The sequence below is a fragment of the Thermobia domestica genome, chromosome 4 (genome assembly GCF_964235325.1).
Source record: "Thermobia domestica chromosome 4, izTheDome1.hap1.1, whole genome shotgun sequence".
Taxonomy (NCBI): Eukaryota; Metazoa; Arthropoda; class Insecta; order Zygentoma; family Lepismatidae; genus Thermobia; species Thermobia domestica.
In genome coordinates this window covers 210,239,538-210,264,249 of record NC_137457.1, presented here as the reverse complement: position 1 = coordinate 210,264,249, position 24,712 = coordinate 210,239,538, and the positions used below count along the sequence as shown (strand labels likewise).

Below are 24,712 nucleotides of genomic sequence, written 5' to 3'. Positions count from 1 at the left end.
CAATAGACTTACGAACATATTAAATATTTGAATTCAGTCTATAATCTATATATATTTCAATATTTAAAGTAAGAGCGTGTAATATATGTAAGTAACAGAGTGTACAAAAGTACATTTCTTCGTCAAACAAATGGATACTTGTGATCTTCTATCTTTGATTCCCTTTATTAATTGAAGCGAAAGAATCATTTAAAGAAACGAAGTATGTACTCTGTTACTTTAAATGATTCTTTCGCTTCAATTAATAAAGGGAATCAAGGATAGATCACAAGTATTCCATTTGTTTGGTGAAGAAATGTACTGTGGATGCCTTTTATAGGGCACGATCAGAGAATTGCTTGGTAATGTTAATTAACAGAACAAGATGATTTGACATACTACAAAAGGTCACACAGACTTTCTCGTTAAGTGGCTTCCTTGTCTTTGTGACTGATAAAAAGCAGCAAGTCAGGTGAACTAATGGTTGTTTCCGTTGTGTTTTATTATGTCGTTTAATGAAGTGAGGTGAGATGTAGGTCTTTATGTCTTGCAGTGAGATTCATATTAGTTCTACTGTTGTAATCAGATGAGAAAATTGAAATATCAGCCAATATAGCCTAAGCTCTTTTCTGTGTAGCATCAATGTTATCAAAGACGTATTTTAACATATTTGAGCTAGTATTAATTCCAATTCGTTTATTATAAAGCACAAGTAAAATTTAAAAGTTATTACAATCAACTAATGTTACGTACGAAAATATATTCCATAACATTCTGTCTCAGGGGAGAAATTAAAATGTCTGAGGGACGCTGCACTTGTACGATATTGGCTAATGAACGTGCTCTGCACACGAGTGACATGTAGGTTACGTCCCTGTCATGGCGACTCCATTTTCGTTAATTTCGTGGCTTTTCCTCACAAGAAAAATGTTGTGGCTCTTTCCTCTAAAAGAACTGGTCATTGCTTAAGGGCACAAAATCAGTCAACGGTTGGTAAAATAAATACACTTTCTAATACAAAATATTAATTGTTACTGATTGTACTGTTACAGACTAAGGTGTATAGTTTGAAGTTAAACTACTGCAGCAACTTGAGATTATTAACGATTTGACAAAATCACTCAACTGAAAGGAATTAACAAAGCAAATAAGGATGCCATACAAAGGACAGGGAATAAACTACGCATAACGATAAGAAGCAATAAAAATTCTTATTTTTCCCTCATTTCAAATACACGTAAAACATTTATCTCTCGATTTAGCTTTCGTTTGAAGATTAACAAGAAAGCAATTGCAAAACGAACTTTTTCGAGCTACTTCATTTTTTCTCGAGTCAGATAGAGCCAATAAAATCACCTTTAGACTGATCCATAACTTTCTGAGAATTGCTTCGAGTAGAAAATCATTAAGCGCGAAAACCAAGACGGAGAAACTGTACGAAAGGCAAAATTCACGTAACGCACGTATAATCATAATTTAATTTATCTTAGCTCCGAAGGGATTTGGCCAACTCCAGGAGAGAGGAGAGGAATGTTACACGATTATATGTGTATTGAAAATTTTGATATGCGAAAGAAAAAAATAATTTCAATAAATCTAGATACTTATCATTGTTCAAGTATTAGCATGTTCAATTGGACAGGTACATTCAAAAACAAAGAAAACAACGAAGTACGAAATTGTGAATATGGAGATAAATGCTGATATGATGTAAATACCTATTAGAAGTGAGATAATGGATAGAAATTAGCCACTAATGTATGACGGATATTATGCTTTTCGTGCATATACGATGCATGCAATTTCTGAGGGAGATAGGGAAACTGGTGTTTTTCAGTGACACATCTTCTGCTTATTGATCTATTGATATTGTTCTTGTACTTAAGAAGTCTCATATCTTGACTTTAGTTTTATTATTGATATTATTACAACAACAGTAATGCTAAAATATTGCTATAATAACAGTGATGTAAAGACTTATAAGTTTCATACACTACTTATTGCATCAAAGTATTTTGCTGGTATCATGACGAAGAAATCAGGAAAATAAACGAAGAAACTGTGTTTTCTCTGATTTGCTTGACATGTCTTGTTGTTTAGTAGTAATATTGGAATAACTCTCTAAATTAACACTTAAAAGTTAGGAATTCTTCAGTTCAAGTGAGGAGTGAGGAGAAGTGTAATCAGTAGTATTACGGAAGTTTTCACCAAGAATGCTGAACATAAGCGTGAATTATTCACTTTCAGCCAGCCTATGTAATCTTTCGTAACATCGGAGGGAAATTGTTACCTCAATATGACCTTTGATCTTAGAGAACTCTTCTAATGATAAACAACGACAAGGAAAAGGTGAAAAGGAAGGTAATTATGAATAATAAAGAGCATGCAATTCTCTCAGAGATAAATATACGTGCACTTACTTTAGTAGAAGTAAGAATGCGACATGTTTACAAAGACATTTACTTATAGCTTACTTTCCTATTAAATTGATAATAATTTAGAATGCGTAAGTTCTATTTATGTAGAACCGTACACGACTTCTATAATTTCAAATTGATAATAATTTAGAGTGCGTATTTCTATTCATGGAGACCGTACACAACTTCTATAATTTTAAACTATGTAGTGAATTTTATTATTAGTTTTGATACCCTGATTCATATTATACGTGCAAAAGTTGGTATTAGTCGATACTGCAAAGAAAACAGAACTCAACACACTTATACCACTTGGTTGCCTCTGACATAAACGTAGCTAAATTTAAAATAAAATAGTTTTGCATTTGTTTGCTAAAGGCTTCTCTACGAGACTTCGCATCTTCATAGGACTAAATTGAGAGGTCGGCTTATTTCAGTACAGCTCTGCAATTTTCATGCTTCTACTATCTTTCTTGTATTTTGAGAGTCGTTGTCGTAGATGTATATAAATAATATTTTTTTTGTAGAATGTTTTAGATATGAGTAGAATGGCCTAAAAATAAAATTTTTAATTATAAAATATAAATATACCCTGCAGACCATATAAAAATACGAATATAACAATAAATTATAAATATATTCCATTCCCTGCGTCCGACATACTGAATTCATCTTTCTTATCCTATCATATCTGGATAGTATTTTAAAAATCCGTGCAATTGGATAAAGTGCAATTATGTATTTCAAAAAGCCTGTAAGCTTCATCCCTTTGTGTCAAACTTAGAAAAAGGAAAATAGTAAAATTCCTCCTCTTCCGCTATTGCAGTGTGGGAATTCCTAACTTTCTTCAAGTGATGCGTACATAAAAATTTATCATATACTAAATGCTGTGCCTGATATACTGTTGTTTTCAAACTCATTGAATTCGTCTCTTTTCTAGTATTTCTTAGGGGTTGAATTTCCAGAATTCGTGCAAGTAAATGTTCATTTCCTGTGTATCTAAACCACTCAGTTACCAAACTTCGTATCAGTATATTTAAAGAAGTTTCCGCTTTCCATGCTCTATTCGCCTTATGGATTCGTACAAATGAATGACATATTTCTTCAAAGCAAGGACCTTATATGTAAAACATTTGGGTTTGTATGATCTACTTCATGATTTGTACACTCAATCTACATTTTACGTTAATGTTCTGTTTCATGAATCAAAATGCAATAATAAGTAGTATGTCACCATAGAGAAGAAATACATCTTCCAATGATGAAAGAATTGTCCACATCGGCTAAGAATGTCGGCTAAATAGACGAAGTCACTAATTTTCTCACTTTATAACATAATCAAATGAATAGTTGTTTTTTTAGGTGAATTTCTCGGTTTGAGTTCTTGTATTTTTCGTTCTTATGCAACATCAAGGTTGTGAAGGAAAAGAGTTATTATTAACTTGGGCTCCAAATCATGACTGGGGCTTGAATTCGATGCAGTTGGCAGGAGAACAAATCCTCAAGATCAGCTCTCACAGTTTAGACTGTTTCTCATCACATTATCTCGAATCCAAGAGAGGTCGTCTTCTGTAAGTGAAGTTGTTATGACAATATTGCTTGTCACTTTTGTCTAAACTTAAAGAAGTGTTTTAAGTTATCCTATTCTAAGTGTGATAGCAAAAAACTGTGGTAATGCTATATATCCTGACAACCAGGTTAGTTAAATTGAAATTTCTTTGTAAAAGCTTACCTATAAGATTGTTGTTAAAAGATGAGACAATAACGGATATATGGATTCGTTAATATTAATCCATATTAACGAATCCACAAACTTGTTTTGTTTTCCTTCAACAACAATTAAGAGTAAAAGTTACGTTCTTCCAGGTATATGGTTTTAGCTTCTTTTGCATTGCGAGGCTTTCTTAAGATTGAATTAACTATTTTCAGAAAGATAACGTTGACAAGGATCCCAGGAAATTTCTTTTGCGGAAGCATTTCATGAACAATTGCGTAACTGTCATGCAAGACAGCGTGGCTGTGATTAATGGTCGACAGTCATGTGAAGTGGGACAGTGTTCCCAATGGTGAAGTCATACGTGAAAGACATAGAACAGCGCATTATACGAGATGCTGATGATCTTTTGAATACATTTTTCTTGATCTTACTTACATATACACAAAATCGATTCTTTGTGTAAACATCACACTAGCATTACATAAATGAAAATTCTCTAAATCATCAGTATCTCCGCTTTTGACGTTTTCTATAGATTTTTTCGTGCAGTTAGGAATGGCTATGATGAATAATTATGAGTGTGTAAAACTTGTAAATAAAAACAAACACATATGAGATTCATTTTTATTCAATAAATTTCACAGTGTTTTTCCAAGTGACTCCTGAAATTATCATGATCTTTAATTTTCATATGTCGTTTTAATTAATTCACGATGCGACATATATTTAACATAGAATACACTAAAATAATTCTTTGATTTATTTGAAATTCATGTCCTTTTCAGTACCAAGACTATACGAGATATGAACACTCAGCTTAACGTGGGATCCGAATTACATGTACTCTTACAGGGAGTATAACTTGATTCTTTTGCACAAGCGGAGAAACGTAATTATAAGGTTGTTTGTAAATTGTTAATATATCTTTCAACATTATAATCAAGTTCTTCCCTGCTTTATTTGTAAATATTGATGATAGTGTCCATTTGTTCATGAGTATTATATTTTATAAAGATAATTTTGATGTTATTACTAAGAAAAGGAGAGACACAATATAAATAAGCTTAAAGTAAATTGTTCCTGCCATCTTTGAAAAGTTATTATGTTGACTTTGCATTAACGATGAAAAAGAAAGTATCATATACGGAATTCTAATCGTAAAGAGTGGAGATAAGATGATAAAAAATCCAGTATATGAAAAATATTCTTCCAACCTTTCAACTTTTGAAAGACCATTAAATTGTGATTAAATGGAATCAATGAATACAGTTCCATACCATATAGGAACCACGAAATGAAAAAAAAAGTGATAAAGTACGGAAAAACAAAAATATGGTAGACTAGTTCAACAGAATTTTGATTGCTTTTTTTGGGAAGTAGATAGCATATCTTGAAAGGGGTTTTTTCTTCTCTCTTTGGCACGTTATGAATACATGCAATACAAAACTGCTCATTGAACTGTAATATATTTAGTATGTATTCTCGAAAATACAAAATAAGATTAGCTAAATCTTTAATTCACTTGTGCACAAAACGTATGATTTTGATTTTTATCCTATTTCAACGGAAAATTTTGCTGTGGGACTTGGTCTTTCCTGTTGAAATTAGAGCTATATACTAGTTGCTTGATATTAGTGTTTATATTTCTTCACTGTGATCTTTGAAGACCCTTATTAGTGTGGGCATTTAACGACAGTTTGTTAACGAAAGTGGGAATTTCTCTGTCAGAGTGACAGTGTTACCCAATCTTTAGATACAGACAATAACGAAGTAAAAGTTATTTCGTAAGGATCACCAGGGATACTGTTCTATATGTAAAGAACTATACATAACCACAGGCACACGTGTTTGTGTATGCGCATTCAGATTTAAAACATCTTATTGAAGAATCTACGAATAACTTTCTCTTCTAAGCCATCAACAGTGGTAGTTTCGCCTTTAGCTACGGTTGGATTTTTGTCAACATTCCGTATATTACCAAAGCAGGCTTTTTTGTTACGTAAAATAACTATGAAAAATAATACTTCTCTTAAGATTGTTTCAGCTCTTGGGTGGCAATATATTTTGTTTCCGCAGCATACTTAAGGCTGTCGATAGATTTGACCTTTGAGCAGAGGTTAACCCAAGCTAAAAGGTTAATTTATGTTTAACGCATATTGTTCAGAAATAAGATATTGAATTTCGAGTCACATAATCCAATCACATAACTGCTTCAACATTAGTAAAATACACTTATGTGTATTTTTGACCAAAAAAATTTCCTTTATCATTATTTAATAATGAATTAAGTAAGTAGAGTCTTAAAAAATAATTCGAGATTAGGAAATGAGGTTGTGTTGAAACTGTTTCCACCAGTTTGTTCTGTCAATAGATGAAATAGTACAGACCGAAAATTTTCTTTAAATACAGTAGACAAAGTCAGTATCGACAAGAGTTTTTCACGCTTCTGAATTAAATCTGCAGAACTCAATAGACATATTTCTTTCTAATAGTTAATTGGGCCGCGGTGGCTCAGTGGTAGACCGTTCACATCTGGTGCTTGGGGCCCGGGTTCAATCCCAGCCCCCGCCAAGTGAACTTTGTGGTGGACAAACACCATGTGCGTGGGTTTTCTCGGGGTTCTCCCGTTTCCTCCCACTTTCTTCATTCCATCATTTCATTCATTATTCATCATCACCGCCTCCTTTAGCCTAACCGGCATAAGCGTGGGACGTAAAACTCAAAGATTTCATTTTTTCTAATAGTTAATCACAATAGAAGAATCTTAGGTAGTCTTTTATGAGTCATCCAGTTCCCAAACGTCTTATTTTTTGTATCTGTTTTTTTCGTGGCATTTGATTTGTTAATACCTAATTTCAGCTTATTTATTCCATTCAAGTGTTTAGATATTTCTTTTACATTTTACAAAATTTATTTTGCTTATTTTCAGGTGTAAAAATTGAGATGATAAAAAATTGATTTTTCAAAAGCTTTGTAAAATGGACAAGAGGTATTTTGGAAGTAGGCGACACACATTTTGTTCCTATTATTATTGTTGTATTAAGTATGTAATTATTTTTTGAAATATGAGAAATAGTTACTTTTCTATTTTTTTAATAAAGCTTCTTTTTGTTATCTTTGATATATTAGTCAATAAACAGGTTTCAATATCGTATCGTGCAGTTTTGCTTGCTGTCAATGTTCCATAATTTGTCTTATTTTACTTATCGTCGTATATGTAAATTGATAGTGCGTGTATTTTAGAGTATGATTTTAGTATTGTTATAAATATACTGTTTAAATTTTGAAACTTAAATATCAGAAGAGTTGTTTGCCACAAGTTAGAGCCTTTACTTATGTTGTTTCGCAGAATGACTCGAAGAGGTAATGGAACTATAACTACAGCAGATTTCAGATGAGAAGCGGCATGGCCTTGAGTTGGCTTTACGCGGCGTCCAATTGGCTTTGAGCGGTGTTGACAATTCGCGACAAGCAGTTCTGCACTCTGACTTCTCGCGCTACTGCGAATCTTGACAATAGCAGAGGCGCTTATTAGAAATATTGTATTAGCACATTAACTGCTCACTTTACGAAGTAGAGAAAAGAATTACGAACACATACGTGAAAACTACATCTTTTTATGACAACTGGTTGTCATGATACACGCTTTGAAAGGTTTCCATATAAAACAATTAGTAAAACGAGCGTTGAGTCCCGTCTAATTTCCAGTGGATTTTTCTTCGATTTGGAAATGGAACTCAACTTTTATTAAAGGATAATCAGGGGTGTAACCAACAGGCTGTTCTAGGGGAACATTACTTTCAGGGGGAGGAAAGCTTTTCACACATTAAAAACAGAACAAATGACCTCTTTCAGAATATGAAAGCATTTTAACTCACCATGTATACTATACACATATTATGTTTTCTCGATGCTACCTTAACAAAAGACGGATCTTGACAGTACTGAAGTTGAAAAGCGGATTGTAAGAGATAAATCAAAAAGCTATTCATAAGAAAACAAATGCTGTTTCTAGCAGTCTGTTTATCTGACTTTGTGTTAATGTAGATTAAAATACTAAAGGGGAAAAAAACTCGAAAAAATATCAACTCAGATATTATTATGCAATAATATAGTAGTGAGTTCACACGGTGAGCGTCCAGTTAGGGAAATAAGAATATAAAGCATATAATTAATGTTAGTTATTTTAATTAGGCAAGGGCGTAGATCCTGGGGGACGGAGGGGGCCAGGGCCCCCCAAAACTCATATGGGCCCCCCTCATATTATTTGTAAATTTGCAATATTAGGCATAATTTGAATGCAATTTGTCTTAAAATCATCATATGTGCTTTCTGCATCTGAATGCACCTCCCGCCAATTTACAGAGAAATCAGCGTCCTTGTAATTAGGTACAGAAACTGTATTGATGATGTTTTCTTTTTTCTTTTTTTAAAAATCGTATTTTATTATAAACGTTCCTAATTTGCATTAACTATTAAATAAGTTTACTAAACATATACTAGATGAACCTCATTTCGGGGCTGGAAATAGTTTGGAAAGTCAAGGCCCTCTTTTCCCCCGTTTCTACACCCTTGAGAATAGTAAGCGATCGAATTAAATAACAAGTCTCTGCAATTTGATTCATATATATATATATATATATATATATATATATATATATATATATATTCGATTCCCGGCGGGAGCTCATGTGGAAGAACAGAAGGTATGGGACATTCGTAATATTGTTTTGAAATTGCCTTCATGCAAGATTCTTCCTTATTCGACAGAAGAAACGCAGTGTGATTTTTTTTCTTCGTTTCAATACCTTACGTATGTGTGGCCAATTACGTGCTCCTTCTTTACTCCTCTAGCAGGGATGAAAAAGCACCAGGCGTCTGAGTGGTGTCATAAATTATTGTAACCCAAAACAAACTCGACCATATCGTGTTGCTTACGAATCAGATGGATTGTTGTTGTGAGACCTACATCAAGTATGTTATTATAGGAACAGACATGGAAGCAAAGGAGCTGATTGTGTGTGTAGGAACGCAACTTCTTCTAGCATAAACATAATTCATCAGTGTCTAGGTTGCTTTCTTTCGTGGTAGTTCATTTGTTCTCCAAAATTATAGTTGACAATGTCTTTAAGGAAACCGAGTACAAGTGCGGAATTTTCTTTTTTTTAAAAAAAAGTGCTACGAAGTGAAGCTCGAAGAATTATTTTTTGTGTTTACAATTTTTGGAATTCATAATAAAAAATTTACAAGAGTCAGATTCAGACAATGGCGAAATATTAATTGACATAGACAATAGTGAAAGTAGTGTTGAAGACGAACGTTTAGCAGTTCCACTGGAATAAGTTAATAGGTATGTTATTCAGTTGCTATATATACTTCTAGGATACACAGCCAAAATCTTTGACTTTGCTGGAATAGTATATTTACATTGTGAATAATGTTGCCAATGTATGTGTAATAATCTCAACTAGAGGAAGAGCGAGAAGGGAAAGGGGAGTCCGAAATCCGGCAACACCGCACGGAATATCGCACAGCATTGGCTACTGCCCGTGATGCTTTACATCTGAAAAACACAATACAGTATAATGTATAAGTAGCTACATGGTTAACATACACATCTTGGCACGGGAGACTCAGGTTCGATTTCGGGTGAGAGCTCATGTAGTTTTGATTCCACGTTAAGCTTTACGCTCACGTCTCATATAGCCTCGATGCTCAAAGGGGCGCTAAACACCAATTCAACCAACTAACATTATAACAACTCGCTTCATTTCATTTAGAAATTTAAGAATATTTCTATTGTATGTTTCACATTTATTTACACGATATTTTGTCTGGTGTGTTTTCGATACAGACAACAAAAGTACACAATATTCTGAGATGACATCCTGTTCACTTTTAAACTAACATCCGAATAAGTAGACCAATTTTAATAGTATTGAGTATATGCGCCACCACCGTTTTTCAGCGCATTGATTTATGTTGAAAATGCGTTGACTTTAATTATATTCTTTTTTCTGTTTTCTTTTTCAAGTCGACTTAAATGTCCATTGCTTTATCAAAATAATGTTTTGCTATAAATATAGATATAATATCACAAGTTAGATCTCGTTTATAAATGTTAAAAATATATAATATAGAACTTACGTAATTTTCACGAAGAAAGAGAGACTTAAATATACTAGAAGAAAAATCAGTAAAATCATACTGTTAAAATCCCTGTTTCAAAGAAAATAGAATACTTTCCCTCACGAATTAATGGGCTAAAAACCGAGATGCCGGAGTTATTGAAGTTTTCTGTATCATAGAGGATATTACGTCTTAGTGAAAAAAAGTATTCCAATCAGTCATTCGATCTGAATTTATTCTCGAAAGAATATGTAGGAAAAGTCATGTGAAAATTTGCTACAACTTTCTGGTGGTGTATAACCAAATTTTCTTTAGAGGTATTTCTCAATAAGCTTTATAGAGTCCTGATTGACATTGCTCGGATAAGGTAGGCACAGTATAATGCAAACAAATAATTATTTCATGTACTTAGAATATATCTATGAAGACCGTAAAGAAGAATGAACAAAAACCAATAAAGAAAATGAGGTTCAACATACTTGCGGGCAATAATGTGTCCTTTTACATGTCCTATCAGCTTCTAGATAGGATGCATTTTACTTGGAAACTACATTCCTTTACATAAGTATTGTCCTTTCCTCATTACGTTTCTTGATTTGACAAATTACCATCGGTCTTACACAATTAATCTTCATAAGGACAAAAATAAAAGTTTCTTAAAAAGGAGGAAGGCTTTCCTCTGATGTTGAATAGTGACATAATTGCATAATGTAATAATTGTGTTGAAGAATAACAATGTAAAATATCTCAATGGTTCTGAGATCTGCTGTCTTTAAATGTTGTTGAGAAAGTCCTTGACAGTTAAGACCCTTTAAATTAGACTGCTGGTAATTAAATAATTTTCTAACAAGTTTTACTCTTGGTCTGTGCAGTAAAAATAATTATAAATATTAAAGTAATCACTGGTCGTGGTAATTTGAAGTACAGTCACCTTTCGTAAGAGTAAATTTCTTCCAATTATGTTTTGTGTTAATTGGTGTCTGTGAATTTAGTTAATTAATATTTGATGTTTCATTACAAATATCAATCATGTGAGTTCGATGAGTAGATGTTATATATCGTTGTTCGTGTAAACTGTTCTAATTATTTCTACATTGAGAAAAATCCGTTCTCCGGACAGCGGTATATAGTACAAATATACGGAATCATCTTGCTTACTACAGAAAACAGTACGGAGCATACGTTATCCGTATGCTACATAGGCACTGCCCTTAGATGTTACATTATGTCATTGCAGGATGTCTGATATCTAACAGTCTTCCTTATATTACTTACATATATGTATGTTATCTTCATCATCTATATGTTATATACGTTCATTTGTATGTGAGATCCTGACCGCCTATATTGTTTCATACGGAAAGTACGTACAGATGGAACACTTATACAGAAAGTGTTATAAACACGCGTTTTCAGTTATACGTTTGCTGCACGTTAAGTCTAAAAACTACAGGATTTACAAATGTAACATACGATTTTGCGTACGCCACATAAAATTTTATTTCTCAGTGCAGATTCGTTTATGTTTCTTAGCAAGTCTATATTAAGCAGAATTACAAGCTGTTTCATGTTATTACATTACTACCCTAATTAGAATCTATGCAACAAAGCGCAAATTTGCCCATTGGTTTCAAAAATAAATCACCTAAAATCTGGAAAATTCAAGTAGGCCTGTTCTCTATGTAAATATCACATTCTTGAACACGAAACACAGTGGCGTATTTAGGGGGTGGCTTCCGGGCTTAAGCCCCTCCCCCGAAATCGTACTTAGTATAGTAAAGTAAATGAAATATCTTGCAGAATTTTCACATTTCCAGGCAAAGCCCCCCCGAATGTTAGCAAAGCCCCTCCCGAAACAAAATCGTAAATACGCCACTGATGAAACATATTAGCAGTTCAAGTTGAAAATATCTTTAAATACTTATGTAACATTGTATATACCTTTTCTATATTTTATTTAAATAAAATCATCCTTGTAATTTGAAACAAATAGTTTTGGCCCATGTGAATACCAGTGTAAATCATCAAAGAGACTAGCGCGATAAAACGTGTTCTGCTGAACTGCTGCCAACTTTCACCTTCAGCAAAAATTTATTGGTATTTAGATGTTTTAAACAGCAACGACTGTTCAAAAAGAACAAGCATTTGCATTCGTATACTTGTATAATAATGTGGTAGAAAGTTTGCAGCTTGTAGAACACTCTGGATTGTAGGAATTTTGGATAGCGCACTGCATGAAATATGGAAATCACGTAATCCATAATTAATACCAATTTTTGTGTGTATGTGTGTGTGTGTGTGTGTGTGTGCTTCTTTCTCCAATATATCTCAAGCAAGATAGGATTCAAGTGTTTTATTTTGAGAGAGAAAGAAAGTCAGATACAATACAATTGTTTCGTTCCTGTGCTTTACACATTCTTCACATCTATTTTAATTGCATTCTTCCTTGAGACTTTAGTGGGTAACTGAGTCATATATATATACTACCTTCCCGTACATGTACTATATCCCTCGTCTTACTCTCCTCCAGTCCCTCTGCATCCCTATGAAATGTGAGCTTCTGTTTTCACTTTCATCATAAAGCTGCACGCTATTGTGTGACGTAACTGTTCTCTTATTGTGGGTTCCGTTCCATTCTTTGAATCAAGAGGGCTAAAAGAAGAAAGAGCGAACTGTATTACATTTTGTATGTATATAGTAGCATTGTACTTATCAGTTCTTATAGTCATTTATTTTCCAAACAATATGTATGGTTGATCCATATTCTCTTCCGCTTTGCTTTCTTTTGGATCTTTGATTCGTTGTTTCTCAATAAAGACTAAAAAGACTTCATTCAACAAATAGCCAAGTACACACTAACGATTTCAGCATCTTTTTACTAAGAACATAATTGACTCATTTTCTTACTTCATTAATATTTTGCTAATGACATAGTACTTGCAAATATGCATAAGAGATAAGTAAAGGTATTGTTCTTGTGTTGTTTCTTTAATATTATTTGCTTCATACGAGTATACGTAAACTTGAATATTACAATTGTGTTGCACGTACTGTATGATTTTAGTCATATGCTTACATATTTATTACTGTTTTTCGAAGTAGCTCAGGCAGTGGCGGCTCTTGAGAGAAGTCATACCAGAAAAAAAATAATGTAGGCCTATCACTATAGTCTAAGAGAAAAACTTACCTAACTTAATCTAACCTACTAATTTTAGTATACAAGTGGAACTTCCCTAAGGAGCTGCAATTGCGCCCAAGGAATATAGTGCAGGAGTAATAACTCTCTAGCTAGAGTCCAGAAAACTCTATTTTGGTTTATTGTTTACTTACTAATATACACTTTATATACATATTTTATGCAAGTAGTAGTTCATGTATATCCTTCCGGGGGGAATAAAGTGGCGCAGTGGTGCATTCCTACCACCAAAAGTATGCCTACATTGAATGCTGACAAATAACTGCTATAATATTTGGTTATGATTTAGCAGGCATATGTTTTAAAATAATTACCTAGGTATACTGTATTAGCTAAGAAACACTGAAGGAAATATATTCATAATTCTTATGGCAATTAGAACATACTGCTAAACCTACTAATATATATCAAGGTAATATGTTTCCAGGGTTGGACAATTGTTAATAATTTGTCAGTGTACCTAAAAGAAAAGAATAGCAGAAAGCTTACTGTGTTGACAGTAGAACAGCACTTAATGAACAGCACTGTACGGCATGGTTGTCAGTTTCTATTTCGTTTATCTATATATGCATATATTTATGTATATACGCTTGAAAACTACGTATGGACTTGCCACCACAAATTTGATCAATATGAATAGTCAGAAACAGTTCTTTCGCAGGAAGAAAGTAAAATAAACTAGGCTAATTGCCGACGATCCAGAGTTGAAGCTTACTAGCAAAATAACGAATTAGCGATATCAGGGTTGTTGAAACAAATATTTGACGAGTAAAAATAACAAAGTTTTCATTTCTTGACTGTAAATTTAAGTTTTGGACACTTTCTTACCTTTTGAATGCTTTGTTAAGTAATATTTTGTTTATTTATTTATATTTTTCCTACGTTTTTCTTCCAGGACCACATACAAGAGGTTTTAGACAAGTGGACACAGATTGACGATGAAATTTGGGCCAAAGTAATTGTCCTAGAACGAAACAGACGAGTAGCCAAAGCATATGCGCGAGCGCCGGTTCTCACAGTCAACGGATCAGACGATGGATTTGATGGTTTTCGGTAAGTGTCGTGTTTTTCTATTATTATTCAGCAGTGTTGGGAAGTAACGTAACGCAAGTAACGCGTTACTTGTAACGCGTTACTTTTTAAGTAACCTTTCCTAGTAACGCGTTACATTTTTTTAAAGTAACTGTAACGGTAACGCGTTACAAATTTTTAAGTAACGTACCTAGTTCGCGTTACTTTTTTCGCGTTACATTTCGGATGAGTAACTACAATATATGTATATTTTTTTTTTCGGAAACAAATGTTTCTTTCGTGTAAGTGAATTTCTCAGAATGAAACAATTGAGCATGAACTAAACCGACAGTCACAGACACACAGAGAAACAGATAAATTTGTAGTGCCACTTGCTGTTTTTTGAAGATGAGGACAGCCTTTGGGAAATCACGTGTACTGATTGCAAGCACCTGGAAGATTTTGTCGTAGATTTTGACAGCTCAAAATCAATGCATTCAGTGAGCGAACTAGGAGTGCAATGATACCGGTAGTCTATTTTACTTTAATTGGTGTTGTTTTTATAAAGATGGAGAACGAAAATATTTTACTGTTCGAACATTTGAAAGAATACTTTTTTCTTAAGAGCTGAGAATGATGAGGACAGAATTTAAAAGTAAAGTGTCTGAAGTGCCCCGGCGGAAAATATTTATCAACAACTAGGGTGCCATAATTAACGATTTAAAGTAAGGGGTTAATATGAATAAACTGTTTTGATGAGCAGACCTACTTTATTACTAGACAATAGTTTGCTGATGATATGTAATATTGAAGTTCTTTCAGATCAGTTTGCTTATCCTAGAGTCCCGTTGATTATAGAGTAGTGTAATATTTCTCTATATTCTTTATTTTTAATTTTACATAACAACATTGTTATTTAGTTTAGTAGAATAATTATAAGCAACCATTTTTTCTAACGCATAGAGATGAGCACGAGTCAAGCTAAAATTCGACTCGACTCGAATTCAAGTCGAGTTTAAAGTCAAGTCAAGGGTAATATCCTCGAGTCAAATTCCGAGCCGATTTTTTTTTTTTTTTTTTTTTTTGCGTCGAGTTTCGAGTCCAGTCGAGTTTGATAAATGGCTCGTTCGTTTTAAGTCGTCTTGAAATCATGGCCTGATTACACTCGAAAACGAAAGCCATGAGAAATGTAAGCTAAACAGTAATATGGAATACTTTTAGTGTTGCTCACGAGATGGGACACTACTTGCATCTCGTCTCGTCTCGATAACGAGACCACAAGAGTTTTTTTTATAACAAGCTCAGCTCGGCTCGGCTCAACTGAGAAGATGGCTCGAGCTGGCTCGGCTTGGTAGGGATGAGCCATTTGCTCGGTTCGGCTCAATGAGCCGAGGGCTCTAGCCGAGTCGGTTGGGTGATCTATTGGCTCGGCTTACTTCTCGGTTCTGGTCGATAGTGAATGAGCTGTGAGCCGAGCTGCTCGAGTCGTTGACAATTCTAAACCCGGGCCGAGCAGTTTTGAAGATATTTGGCCAGTGCCCTATAACTTTTAACAGTGTTCGGCTCGAGCCCGAATACTCAACCTAGACCCTCAACCCAAATTCAGAAGCTCGTTAACAATGTCCTTGACTCCTAGACTTCACGACTACCGAGGTTGGCAATCAACTATCTTTTTAGTATTCAAATACAAATCGCCTACCTTGCTTTTTATATACAGTGTTATAATAATAATAATAATAATAATAATAATAATAATAATAATAATAATAATAATAATAATAGCGGTAGTAATAGTAGTACGGAAAATTGAAGTCATAATTTTTTTCACATTTTTAAAGTTTTGGACCTAAAAGTAACGCATTAGTAACGCGTTACTTTCGAAGTAAAGTAACAGTTACTTTTTGGGGGCAAGTAACGCGTTACTAACGCGTTACATTTTAAGAGAAAGTAAAGTAACTTGTAACGCGTTACATTTTTACAAGTAACTTACCCAACACTGTTATTCAGTTATAAAAATCTATGTAGATATCCTCATACTATCAGTTATTATCTTTATATATATATATATATATATATATATATATATATATATATATATATTGTATATTTAAAACAATGTTTCAAAAGAAATAAGACGATAGTAACGATAGTATTTAGTTTACAGGAGAATTAGTTTCAGGGTTACTCGAGATTAAATAAATTGTATTTTCTCTTGAAAATGAAAAGGGATATACCCAAGCTAGAAGGAATCTCCAACACATGTGTGTAATCTAACAAAGTTTCACCATTCTGGTACGTTAATCTGAGAAAGAATTATTGAATGAAAGCATTTCATGAAACAGTTCACATTTCAAAATAACGCTCTTTGGTAAATTCCTTAATGTATGCTTTTTTTGAAGCAAGTAATATTTAGTAACTGAATATCATTATACTAGGTACTTTCGAATCACCCATAACTTAAGGTAATTTCTTATTTTATCAAGATGAAGGCATCATTGGAATCAAACCCAGAAATTTCGTTTTCATTCTATGGTATACTTCTGTTCACAAAAACCTAGTCTGCTTTCCAGAGTCTAAGCTAAAAATAAAATAAAATAAATAAAATATACGTTGCAACTGAAACAAAACATTTTATTACACGAAATATATCAAACAATTGCAGAATATAATGGTTCTTACTTAAAGCTGAATTTATTTATATTTTTGGTAGCAGCCTAAACTTTGAATTTTTCTTTTCATAATTTACAAATTCTGTTCAAGTGTAGTCTAAATTTGTAGTGATTTATAATTCAGCTTTCATTAGATTTAAATTAAAATGGCCCCTATCATCAGACAATTTGTTTTTCATCCAAGAAAAGATGCGGTGTGTATGATGATTAGATACTAGAACACTCAGAACATAAAAAAAGAAAGAAAATAAGGTAAACACGAGCACCTGGAAAAATTAAATCGGGGGGAAAATTGAGGCAAGTACGGGAAAGTTGGCAATGCTAGATCTGCGTCACCTTCTGATGATTTTCAGAATGATAATGACTCTGAAATAGGATATGAATATTCGATTCGAGATTTACAATACAGACATAACTTTAGAAAACACTTATTTAAATTTAAGACGGGTTACGTTATATAGTTTTTGGTTTTAAGGTTTAAACCAAGTATACGCCTACTGAAAAAAAGCCCTTCAACTAAATATTAAGGTGTTCAAAATAATATGATCTAATTCCAAAGGTAGGGGAGATAAATGTCTGAAGTTGCGATAAAACTTTATTTCCTTGTATCAACTTATTTCTGTTTATTTTAACTACATTGATAAGCATAAGAAGTATAGTAGAACGTCGTTTATCCGCACGTCAATTATCTGCACACTCAGAAGTTTAAAAAAGCTGGCAAAAAAATCTGATTATTTTTCAGCATAAATAACAGAGTACTGTAATTTAGTCATGTATAGTACGAGTGTTTTCTCATTTCCTCAGATTTTCTTTTTGTATATGTATGCAGTATGCATAATACTGTATAGTAATTTCTTTATATAAAGTACAGTATATTGTAACAAAAGTAATAAATCTGTACTGTACGTGCATTTCCTTGTACTCACACAACTTCGGTCAAAATTAATGCGGATAAAAGACGCTCTATTAGGTAAGTGCCACATTTAATAGTATATAGCACTATAGTAATAGTAATAGCATATAGTAAAATTCTAGATGAGTAATTGACGTCCTCATTTAAATACTATAAAATGATTTATAGGAATCATCTGTACCTCTCATGTATTTGAGCATACATTAAATAAAACCATATTTCCAAAACTTAATATTGATTCTTGCACATTTATAGCACTTCTAAAATATTATTCTTTGTTCGTTTTGCTTGATCACACTTCGCAGAAGATTCACTTAAGTTTCAGAAGTAATTACTACAGACTAAGTTCTTAGGACAAAGCTAATTAAACTTTAAACATATATCAGAAAGCATCCAATTGTTGCTGTTGAAAGACGTGTTTTGTGAGCAAATGTGCCTATCACCTACATATAATCTAATTTATTGTTTATTTTATAAATCACTCATAAAAGTCAGGTTATGAAGGACTACAGAGGTTGTTCAGTCTACATTTGGCCAATTTCGACTTACCTAAAAATTTAGAAGAAACCATGGCGCCAGATTCGTAAGTGCTCGATGTGTTTCCTTTAGTTCCTACAATAGCCAGACAGCGTAATTTTCACTGTAATAGGCTTCTCTGAAGAACTCGGAGGGAAATCTTGTCCCATTCCCTTTGCACAACTTTCCAAAGTTCTTCCACAGTTGTCACACGCCGTTTTCCCAAAGCCCGCTTTAGCAATTCAAATCCACAATAGTCCATAGGACTTGCATCTCGAGATTTAACAGGTACCTCATTGAAAGGTATCACCTGTATACCACTTGCCTCCTCCATCTCCCTGTAGAATGCGAGGGACGATCGTGAGGTATGTTATGAGGCCCTTGTCCATGTGAATGCGTTCCAGATTGGCGTCATTTCCGTACATTGTTGGAATCTCATGCTGGTAGATCGGCCGCATGATTTGCTCCTGAAAATACTACGAATTTATTTTGCAGTTGTTCGCCACCCTACGAATCTTCAGTTTACCTCGGTAACAGTAGCCAGTAACGACCATGAACCCTTTTGGGAAGGATTCTTTACAGACACAAACCCACCTTCTGAAGTTCTTGGCGCCTTTCTCTCGGTACATGATGGCTCTCGGTTTGCCGCAGTCGGAAAGGTAAATCCATGCTTCATCGAGCGTTACGACGTGCATTTACCTTCGTTTTGCCAGATGCCATTCGTACAGCTTCCGGGCGTTAAACTTTCGTTTCTTTTGGTGGGCATCTGTGAGAAAATGGCCGCGTGCTTTCATGACTTTTTCCAGCTTGAGTTGATGGTGTAACGTCCGGCTCACAGTCCCCAAAGACACGTCAAGACGATTTGCATACACTTTTGTGTTGGCGGATTTTCTTGCATTGCCATTTTGCAAAGTTTTCTCTACATGGTGGAGGTGGCCTTGGTGCATTCCCACTTCCTAGGCAACTTCGTTGCTGTTCCAAATGGTGGAGCTTCGTTGTCCTTGTACTTTTTAATAACATTTTTTATTCCACTTAAACTAATGTTACAACCATTCTTCTTGCACAGTTTTCTAATGACAGAAATACTAAAGTGGGCGTCATAAAGAGCCGCAACATAGCCTTCCCGAAACCGGCTTAGTTTGGGCGGCATTTTGGTCACAGAGCGGAAACCCAAACACTTGGAAACAAATTTAACACAACACTCACAACAATGGTCCTGTTTTTTGCGTTATTGTCGTCCGCGCGAAACAACAACTCCGTTCCCAGGAAGCCACTGTATAACACTGCAGGACGCCACGAGCCAGATCGGGTGAGTCCATTCTGCCCGGGAGGGGGAAGGAACGAAAATCGGCCAAACATAGGCTGAACAACCTCTGTAATAAAATCTATTGAATGACAGAATGAAAAGAAACCATTTTTATTACTATGGTCTACTTTTTGGGATATTAAGAGAAGTGAGGGGACAGAGGGGAATAAACAAACTTTTCCTTGACACCTTCCGGCGAGACATTTCGCTTCAAAAAAGTGAAACACGCTTTAATGTCCAGTTGTATTGGACATTGCCAGCTCTTCCGGAAACGCACGCATGCTTTGAATTATGTCGAAGAAAATGAACAAGGAAATTCCTTGTGTCGGCCAAATTTTATACCAAACAACAGCTACAAGCAACAGCAAAAAAAAGTCTGGTACATGTAATTGCACGATTGACATTTAGCTGAAAGCGTACAAGATTGTTAAATAATAAATTCATAATTTTTCATTAACTATATCATACTGTCAGAAATATCTTTTCTACGAAATTCATTTTTGAATAGCACATAACACATATTCACGTAATGGAGCACGGGAAACGTATTCTGTTACGAAACTTACTGAAATGTTTTAACAGCAAAGTTAATAAATGCATAGAATGTAAAGATTTTTGTTAAAACCTTACACACTAACCTATATTACCATTAAATATATAAATGAAAATATAATAATAATAATAATAATAATAATAATAATAATAATAATAATAATAAAAATAATAAAAATAATAGACCTAATAATAAAAATAAAAAAAAACCTTAGATATGGAGCAATCGTCAACCATTTCAAATTCAATTGTTGGAAAGAAAATAATCAAGAGTTCCCTTGTACCTTAGTGGTTATCTTCTTTCCTTTGATGATGTAGAGCTAGTTAGTTTCGATTTCAATGTGTATAAATATGTGTAGTTCGAACCAGTGTGAAAATTGAAGCACTTTGCGGTTGGGAGGAAGTTAGTGGGTGCCTAAAATATACTTGTACTAGTACTCTTGCAGACTAAGTGTTAATTTCTCAATGCATTCCTAAAGAAGGATAAGTTTTACAAATTATCCTCACTTCTCCACTACTATGCTCAATTGTACCTAACCAATTTAGTTTCGTTTGCCAGTTTTTGAGTTGCGTCGAGCTACATATTTCTGGTACGAGAACATCACTGGCTGTTATCAAATTATATGGAACTACTGGGTGCTTTTAGAGAATTCCGAATCATGATCTTCTTTATGTTTGCTAGATTTTTTGATGTTTTATCCTGATCTACTTTGCGCTTAGAAAACTGTCTTATATCCATTATTCGCAGTAAAATAGTTTTCAACGAAATATAGAACTAAACCTGAGAGACAGCAACGCACATCTCAACCTCTTCACTGTTCAGGAGATGTTACTTTTCAGCGTTTCAGATAACTCACTGTACTAAAACTTTGTACTCTGTCTCAGGGCCGGATCTACGGGGGGGGGGGGGGGCAATTCGGGGCATTTGCCCCGGGGCGCAGCTGGTTGAGAGCATGTAGGGGGCGCCATTTCGAGGCAAGATTAATGATGGCAAGTTTGGAAAGCCGGTGGACGATGATGGGATGGTTGGTAGAATGAAGAAAGTGGGAGGAAATCTGAGCTAAAAAATGTTCTCGCACTAGCTATTTGGTGAAATTATAACCACTTCCTCTAATTCAGAAGTCAAATCAGTTGCCAAAAATTTAATGAAATCAATCAAAGATCTGAAATTTGTAATTAATTTAGTATTTTGGGACACGGTTTTGCATGAAATAAATGGAGATAACAAAGAAATACAGAATAAGCTGTGTTTCTTTTAGAAAAAAAAATGTTCTTTGGGGGCACACTTAGTATTTGAAGGGTCACATATTATTTTCACACAGCACTATTCTATTTATTATTATAGACGTATTATTTTGTTCTCCGGAAGGGCATTCTGAAAGCTTCGGTGGGTAGTGCCCACTGCCCACCTAGAAACATGTCTGGAAGAAACACTGAGAATGAGGATTTGACTTCGCAAAGGTCTCTTGATTGGCTATCTGATCTTTTGAACATAATCTCTAGGTTTAGAATTATGGATTTGACAGATGGCTGTCGGAAGCGAAGGTTATTGCTAATTTGATCGATGTAGAAGATCAGTTCAGAGAAAAGTGTATCTTAAAGAAGAGAATGTCAGGAAAGGATGAAGCAAGACTTTTTACTGAAGAGGATCGCCTTAGACAATCTTTCTTCAGAATTATTGACCTTTTCCGGGAAGAACTCTTTAGTAGAATGGACAGGCTCAAAGAAGTAAGCAAGAACTTTAGTTTCCTAGGGGAAGCTCATTGTGTGAAATTTCTTCGGAGGACCTGAAAAAATCGTGCGCGGATATCGCTTTGAAATACCAAGACGATTTGAATGCTGTAGAATTATGTGTAGAAATTGAGTGTCTTAATGACCAGGCTGTTGTATTCTTGCCGGACCTCAAGAAGTCCACCGCAAGAAATATACTCGACATGATTAACGAAAATGACCTTCAAAGTGTCTGTCCAAACGTCTCAGTGCCTCTTAGAATTTTCTTATCCTTCCATGCAGTGTGGCAACTTATGAAAGAAGTTTCAGCAAACTAAAACTCATTAAAACATACTTACGTTCATCCATGGGACAGGAAAGGCTCTCAGATTTGGCAGCATTAGTTATAGAGAGCAAGGTTGCTCAATCAACATCTCATGAAAAAATATTGAGGACTTAGCACAAAGGAAAGCCAAAAAACTAATTTTGTGAGCGGATGTTACAAAACGAGAAGGGAATTATATAGAATACCGTCATTAATAGATACTATAAATAAAAGTATTTGTTCTCTATATTTATTGTTACATATAAATGGATGTGAAACGTGTGTAACTACCTAACTTAAACTGAAGCGTATTAGTAGAATAATTATTTACACATAGGTGAAAGATCCACATATAGAGTGAAGCCAATATACACATGCGAGAAAAAGGCAATGCAGACACGTGAAAAGCCAATATACACGCGAGAAAAGTCAATATCACTTGAGAAAAATTGATTTTGACTTACATACTTATCTACACAAAGGTGGAAGGCCCGCACATAAAGTGAAGCCAAGAATACAACTGAAAAGCCAATATACATACACAGGAGGAATCATAAAGTAAACCAATGAAGAAGAATTTCCTGAGCCAACAGAAGAAGAGGAAAATACAGATTATCAAGTTGTGTCCGTATTTATAGAAAAAGGTTTCTAAATATAAAGGTAACCAATAAAGTTCTGTCGCTTTTTCACCCACCACATTCGAACATCAGTATGTCACCTAAGACGTACCTGGAAGATCAAAAATAGTACCCATCAACATCGACGACCTTCTGCCAACGTACTGGAAGGCCATGAATTCCATCACGGTAGACTTTGGTGAACCGTGAAGCGAAGAAGGTGTCAAGAAGGTATCAAAATGCACCTCTACTAGGGATTTGAACTGGCGTTCTCTAAGGCGTCCAAAGAATGGAACAGGTGAAATTAGACAGTGCAATGTCCGGGAAGTATGGCGGATGCAATAGTGTTTCCCATCCAAGGCGTAGAATGGTGTTCTGGGTCATCCTAGCCACGTGGGGCTTATCGTTGTCCTGTAAAAGGAGGACCCCTTTGTGATTCAGAAGTGCTGGCTCCAAACTGCTGACAGTTCACAGTTGCATTAATGCTCTGACCAGTTGGTAGCAGTTCCCGATGCACGATGCTACGAGCAGTCTATCAAACACACAGGAGGATCTACTTCTGGTGTAGTGCTGGTTTCGGCTGTTTTGAAACCGGTTCGTGTGATGCTAACCAATGATGACGGCGCCGTGGAGCTTCGTACAGGACCCACTTCTCATCACATGTGAACACCCTATTCAGGAATGGCTCCTTCCTCAAACGAGACAGCAAAGAAACACATGTGTCTGCTCGCGTTGCCTTCTGGCCTGGAGTCAAATCATGTGGGACCCATCGACCCAACTTGTAGCGCTTCCCACGTTGATGGACGTGCTACCGAATAGTTTCTCAACTCACACTGAATTGTAGTCCCAGTTCCTCACATGTCTGGCCACGATTCGCCTCAATTGCTGCCTAAAGATCTTCATTTTGTACATGGGTTTGTTTTCCGGCACGTGGTGTGTCTTCAAGTGTTTCGTCACCGTCCTTAAACTTGTTAAACCACCGCTGCATTATTCGCATAGTCACGACACCCTCACCAAAGGCCTGGCATATCTTCCACCCCGCTGCAGCGGCGTTTGACCCCAGTTTAAACTCGTACAGCATACACGCCCTTATGACGGTCTGTGGAAATCCCATGTTCATTCTGTCCTTACGCAAGTTCACGGTGTAACTGAACTGCCACAACCAGATAGTATGTTGGATATATCCACACCAACAACTGAACTTCATCTTATCTCTATTCGCATTCAACTCGTGATGTGAGGGCCAAATAAACACAGACCTCCACGAAAAGCGACATAACTTTCTTGGTTATCCTTATAACTTGTTTAAATTGTTATGTATTTCTTTTGTTTTTTTCTATTAAAACACTAATATTACTTTGGGTTAAAATCTGAAGGACATTTCACAATAGGTCCCAATACATGTATGTTACAAAGTTGCATCTTCGACAACTATGGATTTCTTACAAGGAAAATCTTGAGAATTTTGTTGTCAGTATAACAGAGTATTTTATTTTCGAAATAAATGAGCTTTAACAAAGGAACCGGTTTAAGAATTTAAGTTTTAATAAATATAAATATTTAATATAAATAAAACGTAAACATTGCATAATGTATCGGTTTGTGTGTGATATACCTACGCTTCCTAATTGGTTTGAAGCTCGTATGTGTATACA

General features: G+C 34.8%; 1 protein-coding gene across 6 annotated transcripts in view; it reads left to right on the top strand.

Annotated features, from left to right (window-relative positions):
- Window positions 1-24,712, top strand: part of exp (expansion) — an 857,631-nt gene that overhangs the window by 650,466 nt on the left and 182,453 nt on the right. For all 6 annotated transcript variants that reach the window (XR_014131199.1, XR_014131200.1, XM_081755448.1 and 3 more), the window contains exon 3: window positions 14,334-14,491. Coding sequence is in view for 4 of the 6 variants with exons in the window: in XM_081755448.1 (XP_081611574.1) it covers window positions 14,334-14,491 (158 nt within the window). In the remaining 2 variants the exon portion in view is untranslated. The remainder of the gene's footprint in view (window positions 1-14,333; window positions 14,492-24,712) is intronic.